Source organism: Euleptes europaea, chromosome 7 (assembly GCF_029931775.1).
Source record: "Euleptes europaea isolate rEulEur1 chromosome 7, rEulEur1.hap1, whole genome shotgun sequence".
Taxonomy (NCBI): Eukaryota; Metazoa; Chordata; class Lepidosauria; order Squamata; family Sphaerodactylidae; genus Euleptes; species Euleptes europaea.
The window spans coordinates 49,381,884-49,405,658 of record NC_079318.1 but is presented as its reverse complement, the minus strand read 5'-3'; the positions used below and the strand labels follow the sequence as shown (position 1 = coordinate 49,405,658).

Genomic DNA, 23,775 nt, shown 5'->3' with positions numbered 1-23,775 from the left:
CCTCCCCTCTCGCTGGCGTTCTCCAGTGGCGGAAGGAAAGGGCAGGCCACGAGGGCGACACACTGGAGCTTGCAGGTGAGGAAGGCAGGGGAGGGTGTGTGTGTGCTGCATGGGGGCCTCCCTCCTTCTCCCCGGTGCTCGGGCCAGCATGTTTCAAAGATCCGCCCCCTCCCTAGGCGCGGCGGCAGCGGCTCTGGGCTGGTGGAAAGCGGAGAACTTTTACGGGACTTCTGCGTGCCAGGGCAGGGAAGGGACGCCAGGCTCTCCTCCGCCGTGACGTGCAGCCCCGATCCTCCGCCGAAGGAAACCAGCCCCCCGCGCTCTCCACGCCCGGGGAAGGTGGCTTCTCTCGGGTGGGCAGCCGCGATCCTGCAGCCCAGAGCCGCACTCAAGGGGCCAAAGAGCCGCATACGGCTCTTGAGCCGCAGTTTGCCTACCCCTGGCCTAGGGTAAAGAAGCCAAGCTCTGAGACTGGAAATAAACCTGATATGCAGAGAAAAATCTTAACTGGGTAGAGGGAGAGAATTTTCTCTGTTAATATTAATAGTTCTGTAACTTTAATGCTTTCATAGGCATTACCTGTAGTTTTAGATGCAATCATTTTAGCTGGTGATTAAAAAAGTGTATGTAGTTACATATATTGCTTTGTAATCACTGTTTTAAAATAATGCTTTTTGTCATTAAAAGTGCATGCTGGTGACTTCCGTGATAATTCCAGAGAGATAGCTGTGTAGTTTGTCACAGCAAAAAATGAACAGGATCCATATGGCACATTAAAGATTACCAAAATTTTATTCCAGCATAAACTTTTTGGGCTAGAGCCCACTTCTGTCTGCTGGGGGAGAATGGTTAAACCTTTAAGGTACCATAAGACTCCTGTTTATTTATATTAGTAGATCCCTGTAGGTAGAAATTGACTGATCTTGAGCAGCAGGGATCACCTTGTTAAGCCTGTGGGTACCTTAGGAATTTTGAGACTAGGTAGTTGTCAGGCTGCTATCTCGGTTTCGTTATTGCCTCTGTCTCTGTGCTGTATTGTCTGCCCCCCAAGGTCGCATGCCTAAGCCTAAGCCTGGGAACTCAGCTCCTGGGAAACTGTATTCCTGCGTGTAATCTCCCGCCTTTCCTGCCTTATAATATCTCCCAGCTAGTGAGCCTTTCATAGCTGTCATTTTATTCGTTTGCACTGTATGCCTATTTGATCAGTAAAATCCATCTGTTTGGACTCTATACGACTTTGTGGTGATTTCTGGTTCTGTGGGCCAAGGGCTGACATTATGACAGCTATCCTACATCTTCACCGTTCTCCTAGCCAGGCTGGAGCCCAGGGGGGTTCGCCTGCCACTTGGATGGGAGCTGTGCAGCTCTCCAGGTGATCTACTACCCTGGAGCCCTTCTCAGAGGACCCTACTCTGTTACAGGACTTAATCGCTGAACTTTTCCGGACGAACCGAGAGGTTTGCCGCTTGAGGGGACTGGTACACGCGCAGTGGCAATCTCTTACAGGACGTCTCTGGATGTTAACATCGGAGGATACTGATGCTCGTTTAGATCTTCAGGACTTGGATCAATTACTGGACGATGCCCGATTGGCGACTGAGGATTTACAAATATTAACTGGACTTCTGGATAATCTTATTTCTCGACAAACTCTTTCTACCATGGCGGGAGCCCCACCGGAGGGTTTTTCCCTGATCCCGGATGCGGCCAGCTGCCAGGCTGAGGCCAAGCGAGTCGCTATTAGCACCGCTCTTCTCCTTGTGGAATGTACAAAGGACACCCCGGTAGCCACCTTGGCTCAAGTTTTGACCCCGACGTTTGGAGCCGAGGCATCCGCACTGGCGGTTCGAGTACAACCTCTGCTGGGCGGGGAACCTGACCCCATACTCTTGCTCCTCGAGACAGAACTTTTGCCGCGCATTACGGCAGAGGCTGCCCTAAGACTTGAGAACGCCAAAGTTCTTGCGGATCAGCAAGCCGCCGAAGCGGCTAGGGTCGCAAGAGAGAGAGAGGCGGCGGAAGCAGCCAGGGCGGCTGCAGCAAGGAATCAGGCGAACGTGGACACGCGCCCCAAGGACTATGTACTGGGACTATCAGGTCTAACCTTTTCCCCGGCGTTTGTCCCGTCGCGTGCGACCCAACGCGCACGCCGTTTGGCTGACCGACGTCGAGACTCAGATGAGTCTGAAGACGAGGATTTATATGGGGATAGCTCTCAATGGGCCACGAGCTTCCGAACCAGTAAGCCTCATCTTACTGGGGGCCCAAGTGAGGAGGTTCATCTTTTACGAGCCCAGAATCGGGAGCTCTCCGACCGTGTGGATCAACTCCAAGAAGTAATGGAACTTATGCTTCACGAGAACAGGCAATTACAACAAACCCTGATAGCTCAGAGACAGCCCGTTCCGATACCGGGTCAGGCGGTACCCGTACAACCACCCGCTAATGTGCCTGCTCCACCCTTACCTCCTGGAGCTCCTGTTGCTCCTCCGCTCCGACCACCCGTGCAACCACCTGCTAATGTGCCTGCTCCACCCTTGCCTCCTGGAGCTCCTGTTGCTCCTCCGCCCGGACCACCCGTGCAACCGGGTCAGCCCGCGCCCGGCCCTTGGAAGCAACTCAAATTGAGGACTACGTATGACGGATCTCTTGAGACTTTGCCTTGTTTCTTGCATCAAGTGGACAGTTATATGCGAGAACAAGGTCAACTTTTCCCCACGGAAGATAGCCGGGTGCGGTACGTAGCTTCCCTCCTGACAGGCAAAGCGGCTGACTGGATGGTCCTCCAGTTTGACACCCGCTCTCGTGCGATTCGTTCCCTCAACAACTTCATGACTGCCCTGAGAAGGAGGTTTGAGGACCCCTTCCTGGGAGAAAGAGCCAAAACGGAACTTTTACAATTAAAACAAGGCTCTGCTACAGTTCGGGAATTTGCCGATGAATTTCAACGACTGGCAAGTAAAATTGTAGGTTGGCCCGAGACCACCCTAATCCATCATTTCAGGGAAGCCTTGCATCCTGACATTCTGAACTGGTCTTACATGCGGGGCGATCCCGATACCCTCGAAGGCTGGATCCTATTAGCCGAGGAAGTGGAAAGCCGCCGCCGCTTTATTTCTCTCGTCCGTCAAAAGCACAAGGAGAAGGGCACCCAAAAGCCTCAACCCAAGGCACCACTGCTCGTCCCGCGAAATCCCCCACGTCCGCTCCAGGAACGTGAAGCCCGATTTCAGAGGGGTGCCTGTCTTACATGCGGAGAAATGGGCCACTTTGCAGCCGTTTGCCCACGCCGCCAGGAATTATTTCGTCCCAGCACGACAACCCGCGCCCGAGGTCGTCCACCACGCAGAGGCACCGCGGCCACCCGCAGCGCAGCTCCGGGAAGGCCCACACCCTCTGCACTCCATGCCGGGGACCCAGCCTCCCTGCCTGCTTCCAACGACCCCGCCGGGTCTCGGATTACAAGTGCCCCATTGGGGGACAGCTTTCCCTCTTCGGATGAGGAAAACCCTTGGATTTCTCCAGCCTTAAACCTGGAATCTCCCCTCGACTTGTCAAAAAACGGCTCCGGTCTGTGGTGAATGGAGCATCTCCACAGACCTCTCAGGATCGTCCTATCAAACCGAATGCTCCTACCAAAATCAAAGAAGTGGACTCCACCGTCTACGTAGATGCAGTTTTACAACAACTTAACGGAGGTCCACAAATCCCCGTCAAAGCACTAATTGACTCCGGTTGCTGTCGCACTCTCATAAACGAAGCCACGTTTGCTGCCCTCAGAGCCGACTCAGAGGCTTTACCCGCCCCCGTCCAATTTGCTCAAATGGACGGGAGCCAATTCCAGGGGGGTCCAGTTGATCATCGCACCATAGGGGTGGCAATGGGAATTGGTTCCCACTGGGAACAAATAGACTTCACTATAGCCCCTATCCGATTTGACGTGGTCTTGGGAATTAACTGGATTAAAGGACATAGTCCCAGTATTGATTGGGAAACAAACACTATTTCTTTCGCTAGTCCCACCTGCGACCAGCATCGGCAAAACTTTGCTCTGCCATTTCCGCCCGTTCCAGCGTTAACCTCTACTGCTCCAGTACCACCGGCTCTACCCGCTGTATACCGGGACTTTGAAGATGTCTTCGACCTTAAGGAATGTGATGCCTTACCCCCCCACCGGGCCTCAGACTGTGCGATTGAAGTAGTAAAGGACTGCACATTAACCAAAAGTAAGATTTACCCTATGAGCGCTTCCGAGCGCACTGTCCTCCGGGACTTTTTGGACAAAAACCTCGCCAGAGGGTTCATTCGCCCTTCGAATGCCCCAAACTCGGCCCCCGCGTTTTTCGTCCGGAAAAAAGAGGGCGACCTTCGCCTGTGCATTGACTTCAGAAAGCTCAATGCGGTTACCCAGACCAACGCCTATCCCATCCCATTAATATCGGATATTTTGGGACAATTACAGGAAGGCCGTGTATTCTCTAAATTAGACTTGGTGGAAGCCTACTACCGAGTCCGTATCCGCGAAGGAGATGAACACCTCACTGCCTTCTCTAGCTGTTTCGGAATGTATGAATTCCTTGTAATGCCGTTCGGATTAAAAGGGGCCCCGGGGGTCTTCATGCAACTCATCAATGAAATCCTACATGACCTTCTATATCGTGGGGTGGTGGTCTACTTAGATGACATTCTCATTTATTCGAAAACTATGGACGAGCATGTGACTCTGGTCAGAGAAGTTCTACAACGCCTGCGTAACCATCAACTGTTCGCTAAACTAGCTAAGTGTGAATTTCACCAAAGCAAACTCACGTTTTTGGGATACATCATCTCCCACCAAGGTCTTCGCATGGACCCCGCCAAAGTCCAAGCCGTCCTCGATTGGACTCCCCCCACCAACCGTAAGCAAGTACAGCAATTTCTGGGATTTGCAAACTTCTATCGGGGATTCATCCCTAACTTCGCCCAAGTGGCTCTACCCATTACGGACCTACTGAAAACTAAGGGAAAAGTAAGCTCGGCTGCCTTGCCCTCCGCAAAAATCCTATGGACTGAGCAATGCCAAGCCGCCTTTCTGGCCCTCAAACGCCTCTTCACTTCGGAGCCGGTGCTACGGCACCCAGACCCAAATCAAATGTTCATTGTACAAGTCGATGCTTCCGATGTAGCCATGGGAGGGGCTCTCCTCCAACAAGGACCGGACGGTCTTCTTCACCCTTGCGCTTACTTTTCAAAAAAATTTGCGCACGCTCAATTAAACTGGCCCATCTGGGAGAAAGAGGCCTCTGCAGTTCATCATGCACTGACTTTATGGCGGCAATTCTTGGAAGGGTCTAAAGTACCCTTTGAAGTTTGGACCGATCACAAAAATCTAGCTGCCCTCACGGGGTCCCATAAACTATCGGCGAAACAACAACGGTGGGCGGAGTTCTTTGCTCAGTTCCGTTTCACCCTGAAGCACGTCCCTGGGAAGCAGAACGTTCTCGCGGATGCCCTCTCCCGTTTACCACAATATCCGGTAAAACTCGAAAGACCCACCAACTCTCTGTTCACCCCTATGCAACGTGGGGCCCTACCTATGCTGGCTGTGCAAACCCGATCCCAGCATCAACACACCTTCCCTAACTCGCAAGCTCCGCCAGCCCAACCGGCTGCCCAGCCGCCACCGCAACAGACCGGAGTTCCCGCCCCTCCTACCCCTCCGACCGCTCAGCCGCCTGCAGTCTGCGCGCCGCCGCACGTAAGCACTAACCCTATAACTATTTCTCAAATCTCCGGGACCGACGGGGGGGCTCCCTCCAAGCTCCCCATCTCCGAATCCTTTTTAACGGTCCTTCGGGACCAGTGCCTTTTAGAACGTTCCGCTCATACCCTACCTCCTGGTGTTTTGGAACAAGGGGGGTCCTGGTACAAAGACTCAAAATTGTATGTACCCAAAGCTCTCCGGAAGGACGTTTTACATTTAGCTCATGGAGCCAAAACAGCTGGGCACTTTGGGTTTCTGAAGACCCTTCACTTATTGCGCAGACAGTTCTGGTGGGGGGGAATGCGTTCCGACATTGACTCCTTCATCCGCAGCTGTCCCGTTTGTGCCGCTGCGAAACGATCGCAGGGCAAACCCCCGGGATTGCTACAACCTCTTGAAACGCCCAGCAGACCTTGGGAAGTGATTGCTATGGACTTCATGACTGATCTCCCTCTCAGTGGGGGTAAAACTGTGTTGTGGGTTGTTACTGATTTGTTTTCTAAGCAAATACATTTGATTCCATGTGCAGGGATCCCCTCTGCTCAGAAACTGGCCCGCCTCTTCGTAACGCATATATTTCGTTTACATTCGTTTCCGCGTAAAATAATTTGTGACCGCGGAAGTGGTTTCGTTTCTAAATTTTGGAAAGCTTTCCTCAAGTTGGTGGGGGTGGAACAGGGAATGTCTAGTGCATACCATCCTCAAACTGATGGTCAAACTGAACGTGTCAATGCTGTACTCGAATGTTATTTGCGTTGTTATGTTAACTACCACCAGGATAACTGGGTAGAACTGTTACCTTTAGCAGAATATGCCTACAATAATGCCATGCATCAATCCACAGGTTTTAGCCCGTTTTTCGCTGTGTATGGACAAGATTTCAGTCCCATCGTTCCTACAGATGATGTAGAGGGGGAGGGGAACCCCGACATTGCCTCCTGGGCACACGCCCTCCGTACCACTTGGCCCTGGCTCGTTAGCAACCTTGACCGGGCCAAACGTAAATACAAAGCGCAAGCTGACAAACATCGCTCCCCCGGGGGTGATCTGCAAGTGGGTGCTTTGGTTTACCTTTCCACCAAAAACCTCCGGTCCACCCAACCGTGCCATAAACTCAGCGCCAAATTCATTGGCCCTTTCCCCATTACTCGGGTCATAAACCCTGTCACAGTGGAACTGGCTCTCCCCAAATCTTTGAGGCGTGTGCATCCTGTTTTCCACATAAGCCTCCTCAAACCCCATGTTGCTTCTCCACGGTGGCATCCGGACCCACCGCCTGCGCAACCCATCATGGTGGGGGGGGAAGAACACTTCGAAGTCTCCAAGATCCTTGACTCCCGTATTCACCATGGTACTCTCCAGTATCTAGTTCGTTGGAAACATTTCCCCCCTGCCTATGACGAATGGGTGCGCGCACGGGATGTCTCCGCCCCCGACCTCGTCGACGCCTTTCACATTGCTTACCCGAACAGGCCAGCCCCCTTGCGAACTGGGAGGGGGCCTTGAGGGGAGCAGAATGTCAGGCTGCTATCTCGGTTTCGTTATTGCCTCTGTCTCTGTGCTGTATTGTCTGCCCCCCAAGGTCGCATGCCTAAGCCTAAGCCTGGGAACTCAGCTCCTGGGAAACTGTATTCCTGCGTGTAATCTCCCGCCTTTCCTGCCTTATAATATCTCCCAGCTAGTGAGCCTTTCATAGCTGTCATTTTATTCGTTTGCACTGTATGCCTATTTGATCAGTAAAATCCATCTGTTTGGACTCTATACGACTTTGTGGTGATTTCTGGTTCTGTGGGCCAAGGGCTGACAGTAGTAGGCATCACCACAAAATGGTTACAATCATGGGGCATGTGTAACCACAAAATGGCTGCCATGAGCATTGGGTCCAATCACCAAAATGTTGGAAGTTTCCAACCCAATCATCATCCTAAGATTAGGGTTGCCAACCTCCAAGGGTTGGCTGGAGATCTCACGCTATTATAACTGATCTCCAGGCAACAGAGATCAGTTCCCCTGGAGAAAATGGCTGCTTTAGCAATTGGACTCTATGGCATTGAAGCCCCTACCCTCTCCAAACTCTGCCCTCCTCAGGCTCCACCCCCAAAATCTCCAGGTATTTCCCAACCTGAAGCTGGCAATCCTATCCTATGACGGAGGCAGTTGTTTTCTGAATGGGTGCTCTCTGTAGACGTAAAAATGAAGTCTCCTGGTCTGTTCTGAGATGCAGGAAACTCAGGAATGACTTTTTTCTTCAGGGAAAAAGGAAGTGGGCACCAGGAAACGCATTGGTAGGCAACAGGGCAAAGGAGTAGAAGGGATAGAAGTTGGAGCAGTAAATGAGATTATGAAATAATACTGAAGGAAAAGGACAGCAGTTTGGGAGAAGACACATGGACAACAGAGGGAAATTAAGAAGGAGGGAATACGTTGAACAAATAAAACAATAATCTCCATGAATTATACATGTGAAATTTACCATTATGATGTCTCTGGAGGCCATTATTGTCTATCATGTTATGTATGAATGAATGAACGAATAAATTTATTTACGGCAAAAGCCAGAATAAAATGACCAGATACAACCTGTGAGAGATTAGGATCTCTCTTGTATGTTATGTATGGTCTCTGATAGTAATGGGATGCACATCTAAGCGGGGAAAATGTTTGTGGTTCCAGGTTTCCTCAGTTGTTTAGGATTTGGAAATCTTCCCTAACATTCTGTTAATCTAAAACGGGTGGGGAACCTTTTTTCTGCCAAGGGCCATTTGGATATTTATAACATTATTTGCGGGCCATACAAAATTATCAACTTAAAAATTAGCTGACCAGCCCCAAGCAGGCAGGTATCCAACCAGTGGTGCACTCGCCCACCTGGTGGCACAGGATGGTCTGTTGCACCAGCCGGGCATAGCCATCCAGCCACACACCGGAGTTGCTCCTGCTCCGCATGGTCAGGGCCGGATTCTACAGCCGGCTCCTGCTACCTCCGCCTGCCGGGTGAAATGAGGACACACTGGCTAAGAACACCCCCCCCCCGCACATTCTGGCCCTGCCTCCTTTAACCCCTCCATTGTCGCACTTCCACCCCCAGCCCTCTTGTAGTACAGAGGGAATATGTTTCTCCATGGCCCAGGTGGGAAAGGGTTAACACAGTTTCTTGGGTGGTCCTAGCAGCTCCATAGCTAAGGACTCTTCTTCTCAGCAAGACAAACTCACATCCGCCTTGAACAGAGGCTATTCCTGTCCGTGGGAGGGGGTGGATCACCAGTATTAGATCCTTCTGAGCTAGAGATCTGCCAGGACCCATGAAGGGCCAGGCCAAATGATTTCGCGGGCCTTAAATGGCCCCCGGGACTGACGTTCTCCACCCCTGATCTAAAATATATTTACCCTGGACCCAAGGTATTCTAAAGGCATGTGATACAGCTTTCTTGTGAAGATAATTGGTTCTGACCAGAGCTTGGGTAAAATATCTCCTGGGAACTACAAAAGCAGAAATACAACAAATGAATAAACTTCATCCATTCCCAATCCCAAACACCCCAAGCCTTCCCCATAGTTAATGCTACCTAAAAACAATATCTCCCATTGAAGCCTTATGTTCACTTGTCCATAAATGGCTTAGCTCCCTCAGCTGTAAGAACAGATTATGCTTTGGTATTTTCATATTTTTTTCTCACAACAGAATGTTTTCTGTACTTTTTAGCTGTATCATAGTGTATTAAAGCATAGTTCTGTCTGTGTGGTGGTTTTGAACTCTGCTGCATTGGGAAATATATGGTTTTTCTGTCTCTTGTGCTTTATACAGCTTTGTGAACCTTACAAATTCACAGAACAGAATTACTAGGTTCTAGAGACAGATTAATAAAAAATGTGTAAAATCAGTAAGAATTTTGAAAACCCATTTGTGGTGAGTCTTCTGGGCAAGGTAGGGTAGTACCAACCTCCTGGTACTAGCTGGAGATCTCCTGCTATTACAACTAATCAGGTTTCACACTGCCTCATTTTATAAACAGAGATATGTTGTAGTACTATTCAGTTGACCTCATAATTGCAGTTACAATTCCATATTCTTTGTCTGATGAAGACAGAATGATCTTCTAGGAAGGAAATAGTTAAGGTCTTTTATGCTAAACCTACCTGTTACCTATATTGTGAGGATTGCATTATTTGGGAGCTAGGACACTTTGAATCACAATAACTTAGTAGTCTTTCTTTCCCAGGCAAATTATACTGGTATGTAGCCAACCTTGCTGTTCCTCCGAAGGAACAGCATTTCTGTACACAGAAAAGGGGGAGGTGATTTCCACTAATCCCCTCCCGGCTGCAGACCCCCACTTTGCCCTGATGCTGTTCTTGAGAATCTGCTGACCCCAGGAAAAAAATTTCAAGGGGCTCAGTGGTTTGCAGCAGGAGGCAGAAGGATACATGCTAGTATATATTGATTTTCTAAAATGCTTAATACTAAATCCAGTCGTAAGATCACAAAATTCTTGTTAAAGTGCAACAAAACACAGTGTTTTGATAAAGTTCAGTAAAAGTATGTCAGTGTGAATCTGTAAAATTGGAGTATTCTGTGCATTACCATTACTATCATTATACTGCTGCAGTCATCATTTATATATCTTTACCAGGTGCTAGGAATAATATTATATATGTATTTTTAACCTTTCTAGAAACAGAAGGAGCACTGTCAACCAAATTTGCATCTCATATCTGGAGCCAATGCCACTATATACTGCATAATGAAAACTCAGAATAATAATAAGTTATCTTGGCACATGAATGAGTTTTATTTTTAATACCTAAACAAAAGTGAAAAATCCACTGCCTCAGACGTTGGTTGCATGTAATCTTAGTTGAAACATGGTGACAAGTATTCCTAAGTGCATTACTTCTAAAATATGAATGTATTTAACAAGTGAAAGGAATTAAATTATTATGGCAGTTTATCATTAAAAAGATTCTGTTCCTGGTTTTCCAACATTCAAACTTTTATGATCTCTTCTCTGTTGGGGAGGCATTTGGGATCACAGTCAGAAGTGTATATATTTACTTTCCAGTATAATTTCATCCTGGCATTTTTGCACATTTTTTCTAGAAGAAGCATGTGCAGAAATTATTCATTGACAGCATTACGTATTTCTTTTATCACAGAACACCAAACAAGTCGAATCCTCCACATAGAGTACTTGATACAAGTAGGAGGCGGGCCTTCTTCATACAGATTAATATATAGCCAGAGTATCCTTTAAGCATTTGTTAGAGAATCTTTCAGAATAATGACAGAGAAGAAGAGAGGGGTCATTTTCACCAGACAAGATTGGTATCCCATATTGACTTGGTTTTAAAGGGGCACATGAAATCTACTACCTTAAGTTTTTTAAATAATTGCTATTACAATTGGCTGGAGATCTTTATCTCTTTTGGGTAGAAATATAATTTTAGGTGGTTTTTATATAAGGCAAGATTATAAAATAATATTTTAGAGGTTTATTGGGGTTTTAGTTCAGCATGAGAAAGGTTTTGCCTCAGAGTCAGAAGAGATATCAATGCCTTAATTAATGGTCAAATAACATCTTTGGTTCCTCTTTCACAAAACAGAGAAGGGGGGGAAAGAGTTGGCTCCAACCACCTTTTGTGCGAGAGGAAAAAAGGACTACCAAAAATGCTCTTATGGGGATCACGGGACTTGTATGTACAAAGGTCTTGTGTTATGAGGACCTGAGTAAGAGGGGGAATTAGATGTGCCTGAATGGAAAAACTTGTAGGATCCAATCCAATGATTTCAGTACATGTTAAAACGAGTCTGTCCTTAGGAGCAGTAAAGTGTGTTTGTTTCATCCTCTCTTTAATTGTTGCCCAGGTATGGCTATAATACTGTCAGGGAGATCCTGAGTTCAAATAATTGTGGTGTATGCCGGTTCACTAATTTACAATAGATCCAGCTATGGCACCATGCTTGCAAATTTGGCGGAAACTATCAGAATTTAAAAAGAGAAAGTTAAAAGAGAAAGTGCCAAAGCAGGACTACAGCTGAACATCAAGAAAACACAAGTAATGACTACAGGAGAATTACACAACTTTAAGGTTGACAATGAGGAAATTGAAATGGTTCAAGACTTTCTATTCCTTGTATCCACCATCAACCAAAAAGGAGACTGCAGCCAAGAAATCAGAAGGAGATTGAGACTGGGAAGGGCAGCCATGAAGGACCTAGAAAAGATTTTGAAGTGTAAGGATGTGTCACTGGCCACCAAGACTAGATTAATTCGTGCCATCATATTCCCTATTACTATGTATGGGTGTGAAAGCTGGACAGTGAAGAAAGCTGATAGGAAGAAAATAGATTCCTTTGAAATGTGGTGTTGGAAGAGAGTGTTACGGATTCCGTGGACTGCCAAAAAAACAAAAACAAATCAGTGGGTTATAGATCAAATCAAGCCTGAACTGACCCTAGAAGCTAAAATGACTAAACTGAGGCTGTCATATTTTGGTCACGTCATGAGACGACAAGAGTCACTGGAAAAGACAGTCATGCTAGGAAAAAGGGCAAGAGTCCAGTAGCACCTTAAAGACTAACAAAAATATTTTCTGGTAGGGTATGAGCTTTCGTTGAGCCACAGCTCACTTCTTCAGATACAGCTAGAATGAATTATGTGAATTATGCTAGGAAAAGTTGAGGGCAGCAGGAAAAAAGGAAGACCCAACAAGAGATGGATTGACTCAATAAAGGAAGCCACAGCCTTCAATTTGCAAGATCTGAGCAAGGCTGTCAAAGATAGGACATTTTGGAGGACTTTCATTCATAGGGTCGCCATGAGTCGGAAGCGACTTGACGGCCTTAACACACACATCAGAATTTCCCACCCCCCCCAGACTTTGAAGAGCTGGTACCACTGGATCATCAGTTTTGTTGAATAAATTTCAACTAAAAAGTTTTAATTTGATTTTGAATAGACGTGCAATTAATTGTTACTGTTTTGAAATTTTAATATTATCTTCTTTAGTGAGTCGTGCAAACCCCTATTTTGAATAATGCTTTTTATAGGGTAGGGTAGGGGGCGCTGGGGTTGAGTTTGTGGGACCAAGGGGGCGGTGGCCTGAAAAGTTTGGGAACCACTGTTCTATAGTATGATGCATTTCTACTTTCAAATTATAGTAGTAATTGTGATTCATTAAATCTAGTTGATCATCTTTGCGGAACTAAGTCAAAAGTTATATAAGATAGCCATAGGCATCTTATTGGTTCAACGGAATACACTATGTTATCTTTTTCTTGGTCTGTCAATCTAGCATTGAAGTATTACAAAGTTTTGCTTAAGATGTACCAGAAGTAATATAATGTAAGAAACAAATACAAACTATTAGATTCTTGTAGGTTATCCGGGCTGTGTGACCGTGGTCTTGGTATTTTCTTTCTTGATGTTTCGCCAGCAGCTGTGGCAGGCATCTTCAGAGGAGTAACACTGAAGGACAGTGTCTCTCAGTGTCAAGTGTGTAGGAAGAGTAATATATAGTCAGAAAGGGGGGGGTTGAGCTGAATCATTGTCCTGCAAAAAGTATATATATTACTCTTCCTACACACTTGACACTGAGAGACACTGTCCTTCAGTGTTACTCCTCTGAAGATTCCTTCCACAGCTGCTGGCGAAACGTCAGGAAAGAAAATACCAAGACCACGGTCACACAGCCCGGATAACCTACAAGAACCAATGAACTCTGACCGTGAAAGCCTTCAACAATATTTTTACAAACTATTAGAAATGGGGTTTTAAAACTTTGGCAATCAATGTAAGGAAAAAGGGCTTCTGGTAGGGTTGCCAACTGCCAGGTAGTAGCAGGAGATCTTCTGCTAATTCAACTGATCTCCAGTTGATAGAGATCAGATCACCTGGAGAAAAATGGCCGCTTTGGCAATTGAACTCTATGGCATGGAAGTCCCTCCCCTCCCTCTTCAGGCTCTGCCCCCAAAATCTCCCACCGGTTGCAAAGAGGGACCTGGCAACCCTAGCTTCTGGACTAGCATCTGATATTAATGAAGAATGATAAGAGTTGCTGTACAAACAATGATTGTGTTGAAATAACAGAGTACAGTAAAATTAGGTTGCAAGATGTCCCATTTCAACAAATGACCTAAATAGCATTTAATTTTCCCAAATTGTGGCACAGAATCATCCATTCTAAATAATTGTAGTCAGCACTAGTAAAGAAGAAGAATTATTTTAGATATAATTATAAATAAATCTGTAATTAAATGCAAATATTTATCTGTATCGGTATTCAGTGATGATCTGTACATGTTCATTTTTCGACAGTCTACACTGTTACTGTTGTATTGGAAAAGCAGAAGAAAATGAAGTTATAAGCATGAATTTCTAGGCATTTTTAGCTACTTTCAGTGATACTGAGACTGGCCAGATGAATCTGAAAGAACATTTACTTGTTATGTGTGCAGCAGTGATGCAATTGCTTAAAAGGATCCTGACAATGTATGTTTTTTTATGTTTAATAGTTCACTGTAAAAAAAATGCTTATTTACTCACATTTCAAGGCTCTCAGATATGCACCTTAAGGACAAAGAAAGGTCACCATTCTCTCCCGACTCCTTGTTCTTTGTCAAAAGTGGACACAGTTAATGAGGTTTATGTGGTAGGGCGCAAATTCCCAGACACAGATAGAGATCCTTTCAATGGAAACAAATTTGTTTGGCTTTACCAGGTTACTTAGCGATTAATAATAGCCTTGAGATGCAGGTCAGCAAGGTCAGTGTATCAGCTTGCCAACACAATCTGAAATGCTCAGCAAAGTCCAGGTCTTCAGGCTCGGAGGCGTCCCCAACACTTATGCATAAAGCAAAACAGGTTATTTCCTCCAACTTCTTTTTTTCATATTAATAAGCAATTTTCAAGAGAAGTGTGGCAAAATGGGGGCCATGCCACTCTAAGTAATTCATTTATTTTGCAATTTAATCTTATGTTGGGGGAAAAATTACACTGCTGCAAAAGCACAGCATGGTGATTTTTAAACGTCAGTATGTTTCATAAGTAACCTTGTATGAAATATTGTATTAGAAGCCTTTAACAGTAAACGGCAACAAAAAATTTTTTTCCTAGGGATTGAAACAGAACCATACGTCTTCTCCTATCTTTAATTTATTTTTTGTTCTGCTTTTGCCTTGTACATTTCAAAGAAAAACTTGTGTGATTTACTTAACATTTTAACACTTTACTACGTGCCATGGATTATTATTTTGTAAGGAATAAAGAAGAGCATAGTATGCAAATTTTGGAACAGAGTTTTGTTTGCATCTATGGTACAACTTGCCACATTACATTTTCTAAAGAAGATGTGCTCCATTATAATATTGAACATATCTAGAATTGCAGTGGGGTGCAAATGGGTTAAGATGACCAGGGGCGCTTTCACACGTAATGAATAATGCACTTTCAGTCCACTTTCAATGCACTTTAATGATAGTTTGCAAGTGGATTTTGCCATTTCACACAGTAACAACCAGCTGCAAAGTACATTGAAAGTGAATTGAAAGTGCATTATTCAGCATGTGTGAAAGCGACCCTGTGGTCCTTTTTGCAGTGGTTCTCATGGTTGTCTGAATGGCTCCAACATGCAATAGAATGAAAAGCCATACAACTAGGGTTCCCATTCCAACCTCCAATTACTAGCTGGAGATCTCCTGCTATAACAACTGATCTCCAGCTGATAGAGATCAGTTCACCTGGAGAAAATGGCCATTTTGGCAATTGGACTCTGGCATTGACGTCCCTCCCCTGCCCAAAAATCTCCCACCCATGGCGAAGAGGGACCTACATGCAACACAGGTGGCAGCAGCTAAGAGCAGAAAGTGAGTGAAATCACCCCCTCATGCCTGTTCCTCCAGCAGTATTTGTATTGGAACAAGAGGTGTTGCTGATAGAAGTGGTGAAGTAGCATGACTTTGTTTACCTGCTACTCCTCTATGCAGCTGCCCTTGCTGTATTGCTTTTCACCAATGCAGGCTCCCCAACCATTGGTATTACTATTTCAAGGCTCATAGGTAGCTCCTGCGGGAAGAGAAAGATGGGAAATATCCATTTCTGCTAGTATTTTCCACAGATATTATATAGGACTCAACCAATTAGCACAAAGTAGTGAGAAAGCTTTCAAGTTGTTCAGAGCTCTCCATCAGTGTGGGTGTTCAAAATAAGTACAACAATGATGGGTTTTTGTTTGGTTTTAATAGTTTAAAATATGTTTTTATTATATATGTTTTTAATCTATTCGCTACATTGGTGGCCCTGATGAGTGCAGAAAGGTGGGGTATATATTTTATAAATAAATAAATATAAATAGTGGGTTAGGAGAGAGAAAATTTTCAAGGCATGATGGAAAAGGCAGCATGGCATAGTGGTAAAGAGCAGCGGACTCTAATCTGGAGAACCGGGTTTGATTCCCTCCTCCTCCACATGAGCTCTAATATGGTGAACTGGGTTGATATCCCCACTCTTCCACATGCAGCTTGCTGGGTGATCTTGGGCCAGTCACAGTTCTCTCCAAACTCTCTCAGCCCCACCTACCTCACAAGGTGTGTGTTGTGGGGAGAAGAAGGGAAAATGATTGTAAGCTGCTTTGATACTCCTTAAAGGTAGAAAAAAGTGTGGTATAAAAAAAACTCTTCTTCTCTTAAAAAGTTTACAGCTTTCTTGAAATGGAGACCAGGAGATATTATAGTGTTACAATGCAATTCTATGCAGAGTTATTTAGATTAAATGGCGCTGGGTGCAAAGCACATATCATGGTCCACAGGAGCCTACTAAGATGGTGTGATATCTAAAGTTTAGGTTAACACCTTCAGATTTGATGAATGAATCAGAACCATTAGCTGGGATCCAAATGGTTGATTATGGTATTCCATAGCTACAAGAGTATGTTCTGGACCCACCTTCCCATGGCAGCTGATTGCACCCTTAAAAGTTGCTCAACTGTGTTGGAGCAACCTACAGAGATGTGTGCAATGTGGCACAGGTTAGGTAGCCTGGGGAATGAATTCCGAGGTACTCCCCGTGCATTCTAGGAGGTGCATTTCAATAATGCATTGGGATATTATATTATATATAATATAATTAAATTAAATTAAGGTTTTAACCCGTTAAAATTAATGAGAGTTTTGTTACTAACTTCAATAGGATGTGGAGTGTACCCTCTGATAGTTAATTGATATAGAATATGTTGAGGTAGTATAAATATTTACCCTACAGGAACTGAATTACTTTTAATGCCATATTTTATGTAAGATGCCCTGAAAAAGGTCAGAACATACCTAATTAACATTTATTAAATCTACATACATCACTGAGCAAAATTTATGTCTTTCACATACAAGGTTAATTTAAATTAGCTGTTTCTTAATACCAATAACAACAAATGTTAATCAAGCTAACTTCTACTCTAAGTGTATGGGGGGGGGGAGAGACTGTAATACATTGTTATCAATAGTACAATATAATCACAATCTATGAAAATTTTAAAATTAAGGTTTCAATTATTTTGATAAAATTAATATTTAATAGGAAAATAGGTACAACAATAGAAAAATCCTGCAAGTTTTTAAAAATTGTTTGAAAGCTATTTGTAGTATACAGGGACTTGATCTGTAAGAACATAAAAAAGGCCATGGTGGATCAGACCCAGGTCCATCAAGTCCAGCAGTCTGTTCACATAGTGGCCAACCAGGTGCCTCTGGGAAGCCCACAAACAAGACAAGTGCAGCAGCATTGTCCTGCCTTTCCAAAGCACCTAATATAATAGGCATGCTCATCTGATCCTGGAGAGAATAGGTATGCATCATGACTAGTATCCATTTTTACTAGCAGCCATGAACCCTAACCCTAACCCTCTCCTCCATGAACATGTCCACTCTCCTCTTAAAGGCTTCCAAGTTGGCAACCATTACCACATCCTGGGGCAAGGAGTTCCACAATTTAACTATGCGTTGTGTGAAGAAATAATTCCTTTTATCTGTTTCGAATGACTCACCTTCCTGCTTCAGCAGATGACCCCGCGCACTAGTAGTATGAGAGAGGGAGAAAAGCTTCTCCCTGACCACTCTCTCCATACCATGCATAATTTTATACACCTCTATCATGTCTCCCCTTAACCGCCTTTTTTCCAAACTAAACAGCCCTGTTTTATCCGCTCCTCTTAGGGCAGTTGCTCTAGTCTTTCTTGGCCACCTCACTGTTTCCCCCCCCCCCCCAACTCCAGGTCACTGATGAACAGGTTAAAAAGCACCAGTCCCAACACAGATCCCTGAGGGACCCCACTCCTCACATCCCTCCATTGTGAGATCTGACCATTGATTCCTACTCTGTTTCCTATTTTTCAGTCAGCTCTCAATCCATAAGAGGATTTGTCCTCTTATCTCATGACTATGAAGTTTGCTTAGCAGTCTTTGGTGGGGGACTTTGTCAAAAGCCTTTTGGAAGTCCAAATACACAATGTCCACCGGCTCATTCCTGTCTGCATGCTTATTGACACTTTCAAAAAACTCTAATAGGTTAGTGAGACAGGACCTACCTTTACAGAAGCCATGTTGGGTTTTGCTCAGCAGGGCTTGCCCTTCTATATGCTTGACAATTCTATCTTTAATAATACTTTCCATTAATTTACCTGGAACAGACGTTAAGCTAACTAGCCTGTAATTTAAAAAAATATGACATTACCTTATTTTGTGTACTAGTCCCTAGTTTCATTTGTAAACTGAACGCACATTGGCTCCTTCTCACAAAAAAATGCATACAAGTACATGTAAGAGGTACGTGTGTTCACTGTAACGTGTGAACAAGGCTAGAATCTTCTGATGTAAACGTTTGTGATAAAATATCAGATTGGATTGTTCTGAGTTTTCCCTTGGGGAGGTGGTAATACTTAGAGTATTAAATGCTGTGTTGTATTCTTCTGCTGATGTGATCAACATATTAATAGGTCCTATAGGCATATTGTCACAGTCAGCACTCGTCACATTCTCAAAAGGCTGGCACTTTACTTGTACAAACACATGTTGAATGAAACCCCAAACCAGCAGAGCTTGTTAAATGAACATGTTCCTCCATGAACATGTCCACTCCCCTATTAAAGCCTTCCAAGTTGGCAGACATCACCACATCCTGAGGCAGGGAGTTCCACAATTTAGCTACGTGTTGTGTGAAGAAATACTTCCTTTTATCTGTTTTGAATCTCTTACCCTCCAGCTCCAGCAGATGACCCCACGTTCTGGTATTATGAGAGAGGGAGAAAAGCTTCTCCCTGTCCACCCTCTCCAAACCATGCATATAGGGTTGCCAACCTCCAGGTACTAGCAGGAGATCTCCTGCTATTACAACTGATCTCAAGCCGATAGAGATCAATTCACCTGGAGAAAATGGCCACTTTGGCAATTGGACTATATGACATTGAAGTCCCTCCTCTCCCCAAACCCCACCCTCCTCAGGCTCTGCCCCCAAAACCTCCTGCTGGTGGCAAAGAGAGACCTGGCAAACCTACATGCATAACTTTATAGACCTCTATCATATCTCCCCTTAACTTCCTTCTATCTAAACTAAACAGCCCTAAGCGTTTTAACCATTCCTCATAGGTCAGTTGCTCTAGCCCCTTCATCATTTTGTTTGCTCTTTTCTGCACTTTCTCAATCTCTGCAATATCCTTTTTTAGGTGTGGTGACCAGAACTGTACACAGTATTCCAAGCGTAGAAAGTGTCTAATGTTTATCTTTTAACAAATATTATTGCAGCAGCCTTGATTGTTAAACGTACTAAATAGCACATTACCTTTGATACTTTTTGCAGGACAATGATTCAGCTCAAACCCAACCCCTTTCTGACTATATATTACTCTTCCTACACACTTGACACTGAGAGACAATGTCCTTCAGTATTGCTCCTCTGAAGGTGCCTGCCACAGCTGCTGGCGAAACGTCAGGAAAGAAAATACCAAGACCACGGTCACACAGCCCGGATAACCTACAAGAACCAATACTAAATAGCGCCTGGCATTGTTTATTATAAAACAGTAAACAGTGCCAACATATCATTCCCTAGGAATGTTAGGCAACAATAGAGGGTTTTTTTTGTTTTAAAGAATATAAGCTTCTTTTCTGATGTTGGCCGTGTAAGCAGCTAAACTGTTTTGATGCAGGAGAGGACTGGAAGAGTTTGCCGTGATGAAGGAGAAAGAAGAGGAGAAACAAGCACTTGAAAGGGAAGAGAAGAAAAAGGATTACCAAGCCCGAAAGATGCATTACCTCCTTAGCACTCAGCAGGTTGGTGTACCTGTTCCTGACAGCTCATGCAAACCACTGGGGCCCCTCGCTTGACAGAGATAAACTAGCAGGCTGAATGGGACATGAATTGTTGAAAAGATATCTCAAAGACACTACTTCGAGTTCAATTTAGTGCCTTTCTATAGGCGAGAGCAGGTACCATGACTGCTGCGTGACAGCCGCTTCATAGAGGCCGCATCAGCACGGCTGGCAGAAAGAGACCCAGTCAGCAGTTTGATCTGCCACTGTGATAACACAACACGAAGGGCATAACCTCACTTTAAAAACTCATTTTGACTGGTTTATTGTTGTGTTGTCTCCCTTGTCAGGAACTAACAAGTTATTAAGCCAAGGAGGGGGTTCATTTTTTCCATTTTAATTGAGCTAATGCTTGGGCTGGAATTGGAATGCCATGCTACGTTTTAAAATACGTTGTAACTTGGAGTTGGTTATCTGTTAAAACTTTCCAGAAATCGTCCTGAGTCAGCAAATTTACCTTGTTTGCATTCTTACACACTTTCCTTGTGAATATTTTCTGACTGGGGTATATACTGTTCTGAGAATACTTGTTCGAATTCTGAAGAGATCTTCAATATGACAGGTGTTTCCCCCCTTTAATCCCTACTGGTGATCATCAGAGCAAATAATTATTTGTTTGCTTGTAATGAGTGTCTGGTTATATGAATATCCATATCAGAAATTCAGGCAAAATTATTTCAATCATAAAAAGTGCATTTGTTATTAATGATTAGACTTTAGTTAGTCTTGGGCTCACTCTCTGCTTAGCAAGTACTCTTCCACCAATCAAGGATCAAGGACAGTACCATGTGACTATGCAACCAAAAAAATCAGCCCTTTATCAGTCATGAATAAGCAATGTTAGAGATTGTTTACATAAGCTGCATGGCAATTAATTATGGAAAAGTGAAACGATTAGTGGAAATGAGTTATTTTAATTGTAAATTTAGTAAAATCAGGGTTTGTTTGTGAAGAAACAGAAGGAAGGGCTAATTAGTAAATGAATATTATTGAGAATGAATTATTCATCTAGTTCTAGAAAGAGTATATTGAAGATATTCTCTCTGGGAAAAGACTTCATATTATTTTAAAACTGTAATTAATAACCATAGTTACTTCAAAATATTGTAAAGAGCATACAAAACTGGCCCCAGGCAGGACAGAATAGTCTGAGGTTAATTTAGAATTAAACATATTTAATCTTTCTGATTGCAGCAACCATCTACAAACATAGATACATACCATAACATACCGTATATACCCGTGTATAAGCCGACCCGCGTATAAGCCGAGGTGCCTAATTTCTCCCCAAAAATGGGGAAAAATTAGGCACCCGCGTATAAGCCGAGGGTCGGCTTATAACTCCTCCCCCCCCTGCAGGCTTACCTGACCGGCTCCTGGCGGCGGAAAGCGGCATGGGCCCGGCAGCCTCCCAGGCAGGCCCTGCTGGCTGGTCCCCAGCCGCAGGAAGGGCCGCGGGCCAGTGGGGGGGGTGGGGGGGGCGGCAGCGAGGCCTGCCTGCTCCCAGGCAGGCCCCGCTGGCCGCTCCCAGGCCGCGGAAGGCGAGCGGGCCGGTGGCGGGGGGGGGGCGGCGGGGGCGGCGGCGAGGCCTGCCTGCTCCCAGGCAGGCCCTGCTGGCCGCTCCCAGGCCGCGGAAGGCGAGCGGGCCGGCGGCGGGGGGGGGAGGCGGTGGCGGCGGCGGGGGCGGCGGCGAGGCCTGCCTGCTCCCAGGCTGAAAAACTCGGCTTATACGCAAATATATACGGTACACTAGATAGTTTATACCTTTGGCAATACACACACATACATATAATACACATCCAGTGTGAAGTTTAAGGTGTTCAATGAAGCTACCTTACTTGGCAATTTAAGAACTGGCACTTCAAGTCATAAGCTCCAATAATGCACAAAGGCCACTGTAGAATTGCAGACATATTCATTGGCTGTGATCTAGAATGCGATGGGTTAATTAAAATATAATATACATTATTTTAGCTTTTTATTTTTGTGTAGATTAAACTGTGCACATTCATTGCATCCGTATATGTTACCTTGCCACCGTGCCTAATGCTGGTATAAACTTGTGGAAAGGAGTTAAAAATAGAAATGGAATTGTATTTTGATTAAAACTCAGGTTCCTAGAAAATGATGCCAGGAGAAATAAATGACAAGCTCTAAAACTTTATCCTTATGAAATATTGAGCTTTTAATCAACGTTCTTCGTTTATCAGTGGTTTCAATAACTAGTCAAGTAACACCTAACACATTTGAGCTTCTTTTGTTTGAAGAAAATTTCTTCTTTGTGATCCCTGTAATTATAAAGAAACTTGCTGCAGAATCCATGACTATCTTACAAAGTCATAAATTATGTTGTCTGCTCCACCTACTGGTTGCCTTGTGAAAAGGTCGGACTGTGGATGGTACCAAGAAATACAAATACACAGTGTGAGATCTATGTTCATGATCATGTTGTTTCTAAAGAAATGCAGGGATTTTAATTGAAGTGATTTTATAAATCGGCCAAAATCAATTTTACTGTTGTAAAGGAAATGTTGTGTTCCTTGTGGCTGATTGTGTGTTGGAAGTCTCCCAGAGCCCAGCTTTGCTGGGGGAGGGTGGGATATAAATTGAATAAAATAAAATAAAAACAATAAAAATATTGAGACTGAGTTTGTTAAAAAGGGTATTTTTCAGACAGTTGCTTTGCTTGCTGTGCATTCCTAATCAGAGTTACACCTTTAAACGTCCATTGAAGTCAATAAGCTTAGAAGAGTGTAACTATGTTTAGGATTGCACCGTTAATCTGTTTTTCAGAGAGGTAAAAGTAATCCATATTGATTGCTGCTACATATTATTTTTTTTCTAAGTATTGTACTGACTACACAAAACTTTGAGAGATTTTAGTTTTTAATATTTTCACCCCTTTAAAGACAGATCATAAACAGAAAAATGAACAAATTTGGGAGTTATCCGGGCTGTGTAACCGTGGTCTTGGAATTTTCTTTCCTGACGTTTCGCCAGCAACTGTGGCAGGCATCTTCAGAGTAGTAACACTGAAGGACAGTGTCTCTCAGTGTCAAGGGTGTAGGAAGAGTAATATATAGTCAGAAAGGGGTTGGGTTTGAGCTGAGTATCGTCCTGCAAAAGTAATGTGCTAATCATTGTCCTGTAAGTATCAAGATAATGTGCTAATGAGGGTATGGTATGTTAATATGGAACCAATTGTATCCTGAAGTGATCTGTTAATGTGTGTAATCCAAAGCTAATCTGCATGGCTATTGTTGAATGTTGTCTTTGTTAGTCTGGAGGTTTTCAGAACAGGAAGCCAAGCCTTATTCATTCTTAAACTCTCCTCTTTTCTGTTAAAGTTGTGCTGATGTTTATGAATTTCAATGGCTTCTCTGTGCAATCTGACAAAATAGTTGGTAGAATTGTCCAGTCTTTCAGTGTCTTGGAATAAGACCCTGTGTCCTGTTTGTGTCAGTCCATGTTCAGCCACTGCTGATTTCTCAGGTTGGCCAAGTCTGCAGTATCTTTCATGTTCTTTTATCCTTGTTTGTATGCTGCGTTTTGTGGTCCCGATGTAACCTACAAGAACCAATGAACTCTGACCGTGAAAGCCTTCGACAATAAATTTGGGAGTTTTTATAAAAATACAAGAATCAAAACCACTATTAACAGAATCTGTTTTATAAATATT

The 23,775-nt window shown here is 44.3% G+C and overlaps 1 protein-coding gene across 1 annotated transcript in view; it reads left to right on the top strand.

Moving 5' to 3' along the window:
• The window catches only part of SPATA17 (spermatogenesis associated 17), a 114,056-nt gene that overhangs the window by 22,865 nt on the left and 67,416 nt on the right, over nt 1–23,775 (top strand). The window contains exon 6 of the mRNA XM_056852798.1: nt 19,934–20,057. Within this exon, the coding sequence (XP_056708776.1) occupies nt 19,934–20,057 (124 nt within the window). The remainder of the gene's footprint in view (nt 1–19,933; nt 20,058–23,775) is intronic.